This window comes from Jaculus jaculus, chromosome 15 (genome assembly GCF_020740685.1).
Source record: "Jaculus jaculus isolate mJacJac1 chromosome 15, mJacJac1.mat.Y.cur, whole genome shotgun sequence".
NCBI classification, from domain to species: Eukaryota; Metazoa; Chordata; class Mammalia; order Rodentia; family Dipodidae; genus Jaculus; species Jaculus jaculus.
In genome coordinates, this window is record NC_059116.1 from 74,255,550 (window position 1) to 74,269,934 (window position 14,385).

General features: G+C 45.3%; 1 protein-coding gene and 1 non-coding gene across 2 annotated transcripts in view; one reads left to right on the forward strand and one right to left on the reverse strand.

The window, feature by feature from the left end:
* Prkcq (protein kinase C theta) overlaps positions 1–14,385 on the forward strand; it is a 153,108-nt gene that overhangs the window by 101,916 nt on the left and 36,807 nt on the right. Inside the window, exon 12 of the mRNA XM_004662392.2 lies at positions 1,138–1,311. Within this exon, the coding sequence (XP_004662449.2) occupies positions 1,138–1,311 (174 nt within the window). The remainder of the gene's footprint in view (positions 1–1,137; positions 1,312–14,385) is intronic.
* Trnat-ugu lies at positions 11,339–11,419 on the reverse strand. Its single transcript has one exon. It is a non-coding gene; the product is annotated as a tRNA-Thr (tRNA).

Below are 14,385 nucleotides of genomic sequence, written 5' to 3' on the forward strand. Positions count from 1 at the left end.
CGCTTGCCTGTGAATCCTAAGGACCCTGGTTCGAGGCTCGGTTCCCCAGGTCTCACGTTAGCCAGATGCACAAGGCGGCGCATGCGTCTGGAGTTCCTTTGCAGTGGCTGGAAGCCCTGGCTGCCCATTCTCAATCTCTCTCCCTCTATCTGTCTTTCTCTCTGTGTCTGTCACCCTCAAATAAATAAATAAATAAATAAAAATTTAAAAAAAAATACAAAGCGAGTTCTCTCCACAGAGCGCACTAGTTCAGCCAATGGAGCTAGCCAGAAGGCCCCAAGAATCCTTTTGCTCCCCCTCCTGAGCACAGGTGTGCTACCGTGAGCATCCGACATTCACCTGGGTGCGAGGGATCTGAACTCAGGGCCTCGTGTGCAGCGTGCGTCATACCCACTTGCTACCGCCCCAGCCCTGGCTTTTTAATTATGTGAGGAGGAGGACATCTCTCCAGGGTTTTTTTTGTTTTGCTTTGTTTTGAAAAACTGGGTGAAACACAGACCTAAGTGTACGTGTTCTGTTAGGGTTCAAGTTCAGCCACACTCTTTCTCCACTACTGCATGCCTTTTCCCTTCAATGTGCACTTCAACTCTGAATTTTTATTACACACATAACTAGGTCCTTGGCTATTCAGTACCTACCTTTTTAGATAGAATATATCATGTGCTAAGAATAGCCGTTTGGAGGCTGGAGAGACTGCTCAGTGGTTAAAGGTGCTTGTTTGCAAAACCTACCGGTCCCGGTTCAGTTCCCTGGTACTCACATAAAGCCAGGTAGGCAAAGTGGTGCATGCATCTGGAGTTCATTTGCAGTGTCAAAAGGCCCAAGTGCACCCATTTTATTCGCTTTGTCTCAAATTCATTCTCTCTCTTTCTCAAATAAATAGATAAGAGCATTTTAAAAAGAATAGCCCATCTGATTGATAACAATTTTCTGAAAGCTTTGGAAAAAGGCAATGGTAGTACGAAGCTCCATGGAACACGCTCAACAGGCGAAGCACGCACTTCCTCCCAGACATGTCTTCTCCGGGGCAGAGGAGGGGGAAGTCCTCTCCTTCCCGTCCAGCATGAGGCGTCTGTCAGCACTGCTTTCTCTGTTCAATCCAAACTCTCAAAAACGTACTTCTTTCCTTCCCTCTAGGTCTTCCTAGCAGAGTTCAAGAAAAACAATCAGTTTTTTGCCATAAAAGCCTTAAAGAAGGACGTGGTTTTGATGGACGACGACGTTGAGTGTACGATGGTAGAGAAGAGAGTCCTGTCCTTGGCCTGGGAACACCCCTTTCTCACGCACATGTTCTGCACCTTCCAGACCAAGGTACGCGTCCGGCTCCGACAGCGCCCCGTCTCACTGCCAGCCCCGGGCACTGTGCCCTCGGCTCCGCTCGCCCATGGAGCAGTGGAGGGCTGGCCCACATTCACTTTCCACCGCGCAGGGTGCCCTGTGCATCTAGCTGAAAAGCTACCTCCTTTCTCAGGACCCCGAAACGTTTCGTAGAATTTTTTGATGTAATTTGTTTTGAAAGACCTTTGCTTTGATACCTATCTGTTTGCTTGATCCATTCTTTTTCCTCCTGGAATTTGGTTCAACAGCATAACAGCCAGGCTTGTGAACAGTCAGTGTGACTTGCTTATTCACCCACCATATGTGTACTTAAAGAGACAAAAACTAGAAAATAGAGAAAACTAGAAAATACATAAGTTAAGCTGGATGCTAGCAGTCTTTAGCACCTTAGCACTTAGCATCTTTTCCATATATGTGTGTGTGTATAAAAAATATATATATATATAATATATATACACACATATATACACGCACACACACTCGTAGCTGAATATCTGTGTGCCCACACACACATATCTGCATGATTACTTGTCTATGTATTTACTTCATGGGGAAGCTTGTTCAGAATCCTACTTTGTACAGAATGAGTGTGTCCCCTCCTGCTTGCCTATCAGAGCCATAGACTAAGGTCGTGAGCCTCCTGTGATGGAAGGTATGTTTGACGTTTCATGTACTTGTGGTACTTAAACACAATGAGAGAACTGGGGCTGGAGAGAACGTTCCACTGATAAAGTGTTTCTCTTGCAAGCATAAGGACATAAACTCAATTGTTGGTGTCCGTGGAGATGCCAGGCATGGTGGCACACACCTGTAATCCCAACAACAGGGAGATGGAAATGGGCAGATTCGTGGGGCGTGCTGGCTCGCTAGTCTAGCCTAACTGGTGAACTTCAGGTCAGTTAGAGACCCTGTTCAAAAGAGAGATGGACAGCACACCTGGAGATGGCATTAAGGTTGTCCTCTGGCCTCCACACACGCATGCACACATGTGTATCCCCCCCACACACTCAAACACACATAATCAGAGAAGTGAATGCATCAGCATCTTTCTTTTTTTATTGACAGCTTCCATGATTGTAAACAATATCTCATGGTAATTCTCTCCCTCCCCCCACATCCCCCTTTGAAGCTCCACTCTCCTTCACATCCCCTCCCCCTCTCAATCAGTCTCTCTTTTATTTTGATGTCATGTTATGGTGGTCTTGTGAAGGTAGTGTCAGGCACTGTGAGGTCATGGATATCCAGGCCATTTTGTGTCTTGGGGGAGCACGTTGTAAGGAGTCCTACCCTTCCTTTGGCTCTTACATTGTTTCCACCACCTCTTCTGCATTAGACCCTGAGCTATGGAAGGTGTGATTAAGGGTACACCCATCAAACTTAAGTGTGACTGTTCAACACTCGATTCCAAGGAGTTCCTTTTAGAAAGAAATGGGAGAAAAGAAAAAAAAAAAAAAAGCTTGCATTACCTTTTCCAAGGACCCTGAGTTGTTGCTCCTGAGATGACCGGATTTGTTATTCATGTCTTGATTAGCCAAGCGTGGTGGCACACTCCTTTAATCCCAGCACTCAGGAGGCAGAGGTAGGAGGATTGCTGTGAGTTCGAGGTCACCCTGAGACTATAGTGAATTTCAAGTCAGCCTGGGCTAGAGTGAGACCCTACCTCGAAAAAAAGAGAGAGAGAGAGAGAGAGACCAGACTCTAAAACCATATGGGATCTATATTACTGCAAAGCTACTTACTTTTCCTATCCCATTTTAATTAGTAGGAAAAATATCTACCTAACTTGGAAAAATAATATTCTGTCTCCTTCATTTTAACAAATCATTAAGATAGGAATGGTGGTGCATGGCTGTTGTGTTAGCACTCAGGAGGTTGAGGAAGGAGAAGCACAAAGTTCAAGGACAGGCTGGGCAACAACGTGAGTTCAAGGCCAGGTTGGGCAGCTTTGTGAGCCTCTATCTCAAAATAAAAAGAAAAAAACGCTAGCTGATGCAGCCATGCCCCACAATGATTGCCAGTAACCCCACTGAGAAGAGCCCTCAGCGGAATGGGGGCAGGGAAATGGGACATAAGAGTGTAACCTGACTGGAATATTATCAATGTGTAATATGTTCAAGTATTAAAATTCTCAATAAAAAAATATAAAACACAGTTGGAGATACAGCTCCGTGGCTGAGCACTCGCCTTACAAACGTGAAGCCCTGGGTTCAATCCCTAGTACATTCAAAACTGCATCACCATCACCCTGGTCCAAGAGCCTCGGCTCCATCCTTGTTAAAACCAGCTCGAATTAGAAGGTTTGGTTCCACAATTAGTTTGAAAAGATGCTCCTAACATCCTGAAGATGTTGAGCATTTTTTAACTATAAGGAAATTATTTTTTTCCTAGACATTAAAAGTGAACCAAGTAAGATTTTCCTCCATTTGAGTCTTCTGTGAATTAATGAGGTACTTATTAATAAAAAGCCAATCAATATTGAAGTTTGCAACTGTACTGTAAGAAGTGCTATAATGTCACACCTCCTAGGTGTGACATTAGGGTGTGGTGGCGCACACCTTGAATCCCAGTGCAGGGAGGGTGAGGAAGGAGGATCACTGTGACTTGAAGCCACTGGGCCTACAGGGTGAGTTTCAGGTCAGCCTGGGCTAGAATGAAATGCAGCCTCAAACAACAACAAAACAAAAGACTCTGAGTACAGAAGGTCCTTTTTTTTAAAAAAAGAAATTCTTCTTAAAAGAAGCTTTGAAAAGAAGAGAATAAAAGGAAGCTTTCCACTTTATGAAACTGACTGGTTCCTTGCTGGAGCTGCATTTGAGTAGAAGCTGCCATAGGCTCTGGGAGTCTCCGTGGGCTCCCTAGGGTGCTGTCGGGCGGCCCGAGGCCGCCACTGCTGCTCCGAGCTTACAACGCGGCCCTCACTGCCTCCGCCAGTCTGGACAGCCCCCCCTGCCTGCCCTACTCTGGGGAAGAGAAAAGTTTCACTTTCTATTTTAGAACACCCAGAGTTCCACTTCCAGGTCCACCTCTGGGCCATGAGTTAATGTCCTTTGAAATGTCTGATGACATATCTTTCTGATATTAGTTTGCCCTCTCTTGTCTCTAAAAGTACAAGGTTAGAAAACACAGCACTTCAAGAGATGTTCGATTGAACCTCTTGTGGGGCAAGTACCACACCATACTAACTGCTAGATTATTTGAAGCAAAAGAAAAACTCTCTCGATTCAATAGTTTTATTTTTTTTAAGTATGCCATTCGGGTCTTTCTATGATTTGAGAACAAAATCCAGAAGGCTTTGGATTTGGAATATTCTCCAGAAACTGCCTCATTTGCGCTCTCAAGAAAGCTGCCATCCATACACTGTCCAGTGAGGTAGGCACCTGGTCATGATCACAATTTCAGCAAGGAAAAAGACCTGGAAAAGACGTGGCCCTTCACGGAGGCCCCAGCCAGTCCTGTGTGGCGCCCTGTTTGTAATGACTGGGGAGCCTCCTTAAGGTGCTCTGGCAGACACCCAGAAATTGTGCCTCACTGTGTTGTGAGTCATGTGCTCCTCTTGGGCAGCAAGACTGTGGCCCAGGAGGTAGACTCCTGACTTGTCAAAGTTAGTAGATTTACTAAATTAATGTCATGCCCACAAAGTTTGTTTTAGATGCCCTGCCCGGAATCACGGAGGATAGAGGGGCATTAAGTACTGAGCAAATAGTCAGTCACTATTTAGCTGGTAAGACAAGAACAAAACAGTGCTCCTGGAATGCCACAAGCTTCCTGCCCACCTGCTTTTGAAGCTCACAGATATGTTCTCACCTGTATGTGACTGGACACTATCTCTTCAGTTTTCAAGGAGAAAGGTGAATATAATTGCCAGGCCAAAGGCCAGGGATAAATATTTTATGTGCAATTTACTTTTGAGACAGAGTCTCATGGATCCCATGCTAGCGTTGAACTTGCCATGTAGTCCAGTATGGCCTTGAACTTGTGAACCTACTGAGTGCTGAGATGATAAGCTATGTAGCCCAGTATGGCCTTGGGCTTGTGAACCTACTGAGTGCTGGGATGATAGGCATGCATTGCCACACATGGTCTTTGCAGTGCTGGGCTTGAATCTAGAGCTTTGTGAATGCTGGGAACATACCTTACTATGAATGACACCAAAACCTATTTTAGTTAACTTTAGAGATGAACGCACCATAGCATGTCTCTGTTCTTCTGAGTAGAATTTTGAGCTCTCTCCGCTGGGTGCCATGGGGAATATTCCAGTGTAGAATTGGCTTCTGTTCTCCAACATCTGTACTGTTAATCTATAATCTTAGAGTTATAGCATTTTTTACATATGCTTAACACACAATACTCTGAATAATCTACTAAGATTTTCTTCCAATAAATACTTTTGTCCTAATTTTACTTCTTCAGAGAATGCAAATCTTATAGAAAATTTATTATATTAGCTTCCAAGCCTTTGAAGAAAAATGGTACTTGGAAAAAAGTTCTTTTCTTTTTATCCTCACATTATTTTTCTGAAGAGGAAGTCTATGTTCCAAGGTTATTTATATGATACATAGCAAGTTCTACACACATTTTCAAAGTCAATTGTTGCTTTGATAAAGTCATTAGCTAATTTCATTGATGGTATAAAGTTCTCATTTATCTCAGGCACATTTGACACCTGTTCCCTCAGTTTTTCAATATGTGACTAGCTATATTTCTCAGTCTTTTTGCTCATCCTCTTATTTAACAAACAGGGGCAGGGGAGATAGCTTGGTGGTTAAGGCATTTGCCTACGAAGCCTAAGGACCCATGTTCAACTCTCCAAATCCCACATAAGCCACACACAAACACACACACACACACACACACACACACACACAAAGGTGAGGCATGTGCAAGGTTGCACATGCCAAGTGGTTGACACAAGTATCTGGAATTTGATTACAGTGGCTGAGGCCTGGTGTGCCAATTCTCTGTCTCTCTCTTTAAAATAAAAAAATGAAATAAATTAAAATTTATAAACATTACAGAGAAATACAGTTTAGCAGTTGTGTCATATTAAGTAACTTCTGAGCACACTGTCAATTTCCCCTTTGCTAATTCTAGAATGTTCACAAAAATGTCCTGTGCCTCCTCTGAAGAATTGTCTTCTGCTGTAACTATTGAAATGTGTGCAACAGCTCCAGGACTTGTACCTTCGCTAAGAGATGTGTGTGAGCAACACCATTCCAGGAGAATTCTTCAGCTGATTTTGTTAGATCTGTCACTTTAATTTGTCTTTAATCCTTTCTTTGTACTGTAATTATAAATTTTTACTTTGCTGATATTTCCCTTTTTAGTCCTGTTATTTTTATTCTTTTTAGGAAGTAGTATTATTTTTGCATTACTTTGATCCAAAGTAATTTTTAAAAGCATTTCTGAATCCAGTGTTTGGGTTTGGGTTGTTTCTTTTTCTTTTGAGACAGTCTCATGTAGCCAAGGCTGGCCTCCCATTCACTGTGTAGCCTGCCAAGAATGACCTAGAGCCTGCCCCTCCTGGCTCCACCGCCTGGGTGCTGGAAGCATGTGGGCACTATCAATCACGTGTGTTTATTCAGCGCAAAGGTTCAGAGTCCTGGTTTTGTGCATGCCAGGCAAGCACTGTACCAGCTGAACTACACCCCAGTCCTGCCAATATTTGTTCTTTGAAATATGGTATAATAACCGACTTGCCGCCCTGACTTCTTTGTACTTGGTCATACTGTCTTCTCAGTGGCTCCACTGTGATGAGTTTGAACGTAGCTGAGCTAAAAGGGGACAGCATCTTATTTGACCTCCCACACTGAGTCTGCCCCATGTCTGTACCACACACGGCCATGCTCGCGGAGATCTTTCAGGAAACACAAGCCTCGTTCTGCAGCGTCTGTGACGCTGACATCCACTACTGTGCAATGAGCTGGGTCTTCCTTGTGCTTTTCTGAATTTGCTTCTTAATAGCCCAAATCTGAGCAAGAGGCACAACCCCACCCCCCAGCAAATTTTGTGACTCTGTACCATTTAAATATTGGGTGAGTAAGAACCTCATTGGTGAGGATGAAAAGGCACTTATCATTTTGGGGTGTGTGTGCACGTGTGTGTGAACATAAGTGTATACAGGCTACCACAAGTGAGAAGAGACCAGAGGACAACCCCGGCTGACGGTCCTCTCCTCCCAAAGGACAGGGACAAGGCCTCTTTTTGTTTGCTGCTGCAAATGTCCTGAGCTCCCAGGGGATCTGTGGTTTCCACTCCCCTTCTCACCACAGACGCACTGGGGTCACAGATGACTCGACTGCCTCCGGCAGCCTCTGGTTCTCATGATTGTGCAGCCACACTTTACCCACTGAGCCATCTCATCAAACATGGGTTTTTCATTGTTTTTGTTTACTTTTATTTGTTTATTTGAAAGTGATAGACAGAGAAAGAGGCAGAGAGATAGAGAGAGAGAGAATGGGCGTGCCAGGGCCTCCAGCCACTGCAAACGAACTCCAGACACGTGTGCCCCCTTGTGCATCTGGCTAATGTGGGTCCTGGGGAATCGAGCCTTGAACCAGGGTCCTTAGGCTTCACAGGCAAGCTCTTAACCACTAAGCCATCTCTCCAGCCCCAAACCATGGGATTTTTAAGAAGAGAATTTATGTAAAATTTCCCCAATTATAACACGGAATTAAGCTGAGCATGCTGATGAATGCTAGTAATTGCTAGTGACTCTGGCACTCTGAAGGTCGGGGGAGATTGCTAGTAGTTCAAAGCCACCTTGAATCACATAGCAAGACCCTGTCACAAAATAAATAGATAAGGGTTGGAGAGATGGCTCAGTGGTTAAGACGCTTGTCTGAAATGCCTAATGACCCAGGTTCAATTCCTCAATACCCACATAAAGCCAGATGCGCAAAGTGGCACACACATCTAGAGTCTGTTTGCAGTGGCTAGAGGCCCTGGCACGCTCATTCTCTCTCACACACTCTCTCCTTGTAAATAAGTAAATAAAATACAAATAAATAGGTAAAAGATAAAATACCATCAAAATGCACTTAAATTTGGAAAATTCACAAATGCACTCTAAAATAAAAGGAATCAACCATGCTATTCAAAGGCATCCAAAGTGAAACTTTTGAGTATCTCTCTGTTTTCTTGCAGTGTTTTTTGGGGGACAGGGTCTCACCAAGTAGTCCTGGCTGGTCTGCAGCTGAGGCCGCCAGGCTTGTGCAGCAGACGGTTTATCCGCTGAGCCATCTTTACACAAACCTCACCATGTAGCTTAGGCTGGCCGCAAATGCTCAACAATCCTCCTGTCTCAGCCTCCTGAGTACTGGGAATTACTTGCAGAATACGTGTCTTTTAGGTTAAAACAGCCTTTCCCTAAGACACTTGTCTCCTGGTGAGACACAAATTTCTCCACATGCATATGCATGAATCTCCTATTTACTATAGTCATAAAGATAAGAGCATCTGACATTTGTAGAGCACTTACTGTGCGCCTCTCCATGCTCCGGGCACACTCCTTATTTTAGCTTCCTTTGTCTTCACAGCAACCTATGAGCTATGCATTGTTAGCGCCCGCATCTTATAAGTAAGGGAATGTATGCTCCCAAAGGTGCAGATCCAGCAGCTGAGCAGCCAGGGAGTCAGGACGTCACTACGGTGCCTCTCCTCAGGGACATAACCCCACTAAGGAAAACCATTTTAACATTCCTGAAGTGGAGTTCTACTTACAATTTGGTTTGCAAAGGAGAATAATTTGTTAGTTAATATAAGAACCCTATGGGACAAATAAGCCAGCAAATTCAACTGAGGCCAAGTCCCTGTTGCAAGGCACAGGCCACTAACAATTCAGGTGGGTTGTTTCTGAAGCATACCAATGAATGTATGAAAAATTTTGCTAATTAGGATTTATGGTGGATATACAAACAGACACACATGAATAAGTTAGCTGGTTTGCAGAGAGCCAATATTCTCTACTTGTCTGTCTATCTCTACTCCTGCCCACACACAGGCACACAAATGCATGTCCATGCACATGTGCACACATCATGCATATTTACACACACACACACACCAGGCATGGTGGTATACATCTTTAATCCCAGCACTCAGGAGGCAGAGGTAGGAAGATCGCTGTGAGTTTGAAGCCAGCTTGAGACTACATAGTGAATTCCAGGCTGACACCCTGCCTCTGAAAACAAACACACACACACACACACACATAAAGATAGATATATAGAGAGAACAAAAGAGATGGGCAGAGATTATCTGCTGTTGGGTATTTTATCAGCCTATCTTTATGAAGGGACATTAACCTTATTTTCTAGAATGCCTTAATTTATTGCTTAATAAAACAGAAGCAGGGACTGGAGAGATAGCTTAGTGGTTAAGGTGCTTGCCTGCCAAGCCAAAGGACCTAGTTTTGATTCCCCGGTGCCCATGTAAAGCCAGATACAGGTGGCACATCTGGAGTTCATTTGCAGTGGCTATAGGCCCTGGCACACCCATTCTCTCTATCTGCCTCCCTCTCTCTCTCATAAATAAATAAATACAAATAGAAGCAGGGGCTGGGGATATGGCATTGCAGTTAAAGGCACTTCCTTCAAAGCCCGTGGGCCCAGGTTCAGTTCCCCAGGACCCATATAAAAGCCACATGCACAGTGCAGCACATTGCCCATAATTCCAACATTCAAGATGTTGAGACAAGTCGATTGTGAGTTCCAGGTCAGCCTGGGCTACACAACAAAACCTTTGATTTAAAAAAAAAAAAAAGGAGAAAGAAAGAAAAAAGTAAGTCACAAAGGGAGATACTAAGACAGTGGGTTGAAATTTGCTCAGAATGGTTTAAAGGACTTAGCCCTGAAAGGTACCAAAATTATAAACATTTGTTATTTGAGAAATGATTTTTTTCTAGTTCTTGGATTCACAACTTATGTTTAAGATTTTTATTCTTTCATACACTTTACTTCCTGTCTTCATTCTTGCCACAGTGAAACGTGGAGGAGCGGGCGCGTGCTTGCCATGACGCACACAAGGCAAGCTGGGGACGGGCTCGGGTGTCGCTCCTGCCTCCCCTCCTTGGCATAAAGTCTGTCATTGCTGTGCTCCTGGCTCCACCAGTGCAGCCGTCTGTGAGCTTCTGGTTTCCTCTGGCTCTGCCTTCGGCTTCCATTGGTGCATTGGGATGACAGATGCATGTCCCACTTTGTATCCCACATTAAGTGGGTGCTGGAGACTTGAACTCAGCCTACAGGCTTATAAGCAAGTGCCTTTAACTGAGCAATCTCCCTGGCCCCATAAATCACTCCTACACCTAAATTTTTATGTGGATATTTACCAAAGGAAATAAATGCAAAAGGGGCATGAGTGAAAAGAAAAAATACCAAGGAATTTTAGATTTTGGTGTTTTCTCATATTTTAATCAGTAAAGGGATGAAAAGTATTTGCAGAAGCTCTGGGTAAACAGCACTTTGTACACAAGTAGAGGGGTTTATTGGCAACTACCAGGCTATTTTGAATTTTTTTTTTTATTTTCTTTTTCTTTTTTTTTTTTTTTCAGTTTTTCACGGTAGGGTCTCATTCTAGCTTAGGCTAGAATTAACTATGTAGTCCCAGGGAGGCCTCAAACTCATGGTAATCCTCCTACCTCTGCCTCCCAAGTACTTGGATTAAAAGCATGCCCCTAAACACCCAGCTATTTTAAATGTATTTTAAATGTTTGATAATTCAAAGTACATATTAAATGATTGTGCAAGAATATAATAAATAAATGTGTGTGCACTCATGTGTACATGCATGTTCATGTATGTGTGTAAAGATCAGAGGACATCCTAGATATGGTTCCTTCAGACATCATCCACCTTCTTTTGAAACAGAGTCTCTCATTGGCCTGATACTCATCGGAGTAGGCGAGACCGGCCGACCAGTGAGCCACAGAGAGCCTTCCGTCTCCATTTCCCCAGCACTAGGGTTACAGACATACGGGCACTTGCTGCCGCACCCAGCTTCTTTATACAGGCACTGGGGCTTGAACCCAGGTCCTCATGCTTACAAGGCAAGCACTTTACCAACTGAGCCATTTGTATTGCCTCGTAAATACATTTTTAAGGCACCAAGAAAGCAGTCACAATCACAGCAGAGCCACAGAAGTTGGAGTAACCTTGTAGCAACAGACTCTCAGTGCTGATTTTGCCTTTGACCAGTTGTCAGGAACTCACAGCAGTGCCGTGACCACTGTGACCATCTCATTCTGTGGCCCTAGTCGCATGCATGCCACAGGCAAACTTACAACCTGGAAAGTTGGTCCATCAGAAAATCGCGTTGAATGTTGCATCAGATGCTCTCCTGGTCACCAAAACCTTTCTGCACTATTCAGTGAATTCTTGCGTCCAAGATCCCAGATGTAATTATCCAACCTCGGCTGAATCTTGCTTCACCAATGGGATGGGATTAACTCAGGGTTTCCTTGTTTCATTTATACAAGCAGTGGACAACGGGAGGACACTCAGAGGACACACTTACAGGACCATGCATAGCAGTAGCAGGAAGCTTTGCAGGACCACTAACCTTACAGTCAGTGTGTTTAACTTGATGCCAACAGGAATGCAGTGAGTCAGTGTTTCCTCATTCAGGGGCTTAGTTGAGCAAAGAAAAGTTTGTTGCAAAGAGTCCACTCATCCAAAGAACCTCTTGACAGAATGCCATGCTCTGCCGCCTAAATAAACGACTCGGAGTGCTTGCGGTAGGGTAAGAATGCCAGAGATGAAGGTGGGCTACTTTGCTTCCATTCTTTCCAGCATCCTCCTCTGAGCGACTCTGGATTCCTTCTCATGGGATGGGATGGGCATTTCGGAAACAAAGTTCAGAGGCTGCTCATAAAGGTCTTCTCCTGCCTCGCTCACTGGCTGTGCAGAACAGCACGGACTGGTGGTTCCGCCCTTCACCCTCTACTCACGGTGGGGGGTGAGTCCTCCAGTAGCCTAGGGTCCCGGGGACTTTGAGTACTGGGCAGACGCAAGTGACTACAGTCGACCTAAGTCAGGCGCTGCAAGCATATGCAAGGCATGCTTACCCCGAGGAAGACTCCTGCCCTGTGCTCATAATTTTCTTGTGGGCACCATGGAAGTCCATGAGGAACCCAGATGTAACTCTCACCTCCTTCGAGGAGGCTCCAAAGACAAGAGTCATTTTTGTTCCAACAGACTCATTGCTCCCGGGAAGTCATTGCTCCTAGGACTGTGCAAACACAGCAGCTCTTATTTATTATTATGGTTGGGCTGTATGATGTGGTGCATAAGTAGATTCCTAATTTCATCTTTGATCCCAGAAAATGGAAAAGAGCTCAGTTAGCAGCGGGCTGGCCTTGCCAGCATGCGGCCCCGAGTGACATTCCCTAGGCAGATGCTGAGCGTGGCGCTGTGCCCCTGTGCCCAGCACTGAGGAGGCGGAGGCGCGAGGACCCCACAGGCTTGCTGGCTAGCTAGAGTAGCTGAATGGTGACGTGCAGTCCAGTGAGAGACTCTGTCACAAAGGAAGTTGTTGGCCTTCCTGACCATGACATCCAAGGTGTCCTCTGGCCTCCACACGCACTTGCATAGGTGCCCAAGCACCCGTACACACATGCTTACCCACGCATGTGCAGAGAGAAAGGGGAAACATACAAAACATGGGTCTCCCAGATACATCCCATTTCTCAGAGGATAAAACCGAGGACTAGGATGCGGTTGTTTACCTAATCCCACAGCTAGGTGGTGACAGTCTAGTCCAGTGTGGGTGCAGAGGCACATGTGTGCGCCCACAGAGAGGTTGCAGGACAGCCGGTGTCATCCTCAGGAGTAATGTTCAGGGACGCCCCCCACCCATCCCCTTCTGAGACAGGGTCTCTTATTGGCCTGGAGCTCACCAGTTACGCTAAACTGGCCAGCAAGAGAGCTCCAGAGACTCGTCCATCTGCACCAGTTGTGCTGGGGTGACAGGCATGCGCCAGCGTTGTACATGGGTACTTGGTATTGAACTCAGGACCTCACACTTGGGAGGCAAGTACTTTAGTGAGCAGGTGCTTTTCAAAGACATTGTGAAGCCGCAGGTGTCTGACTAGGATTTCATAATCCGTTAAAATAATAATCACTGCAGCCCTGTTGTCTTCTCGGGCAGAGAGTGATCGGGACCCAGGATGTTTTCAACTTGGGCACCTTGGACTCTCACACTTGCTTCAGCTCTCCAAGGCTCCCTGAGAGTTGCAAAGTACAGTCTAGACACGAGAACAGGTGGGGATGTTATTGGAGTCCTAGGCAAGAAACCACACTGAGAGCCCCAACACACCACCTTCAGTTTGGCCACACAGAATGGAGCAGAGGGTTCCGTCCTTTTATTATTTGCTTTTTTTTTTTTTTTGTCTATTTATTTTTGAGGCAGGGTTTTGCTATAAAGCTCAAACTGGCCTTGTAATTCACTGGGTAGCCCAGGATATCCTTGATTTCACAATGATCCACCTATGCCAGCCTCCAGAATGTGGGAATTATAGGTGTGTGCCATCACAGTGGACTTCTAAACTCTGTCTTCAGAATGCTGCTCTAAGATCTTATGTGAGAAGGACAAATGTGGTCTGCTTGATCTTTATCTCAGGCCTAGTTATGCAGGGCCCTGCTGATGCTGAGGAAATCATTAGTCTGTGGTAGGCAATAGGGCGCTCTCTAGGACAGAACTGCTCATGCTTGGGGGATAGGTGGCCTCAGGAGAATTGCAAAGCCAAGGCCAGCTCATGCTACTGAGCAAGTCTCTGTATCAAGGGAGGAGGAAGAAAAAGAGCAAGAAGGGATGGAAGGAAGGAAGGAAGGAAGGAAGGGAGGGAGGGAGGGAGGGAGGGAGGGAGGGAGGGAGGGAGGGAGGAAGGGAAGGGGAGAGGAGGGGAGGGGAGGGAGCTAGAAAAGGGAAAGGACAATTGTCACGGGAATGAATACCAGAGTCCATTTCTGCCTGCCACTTATAGATGAGCAGAGACAAGGACCGAATCCACTTAAAGCCAGATGCACAAGGCAGCCCTGACAGTGGCAAGAAGCC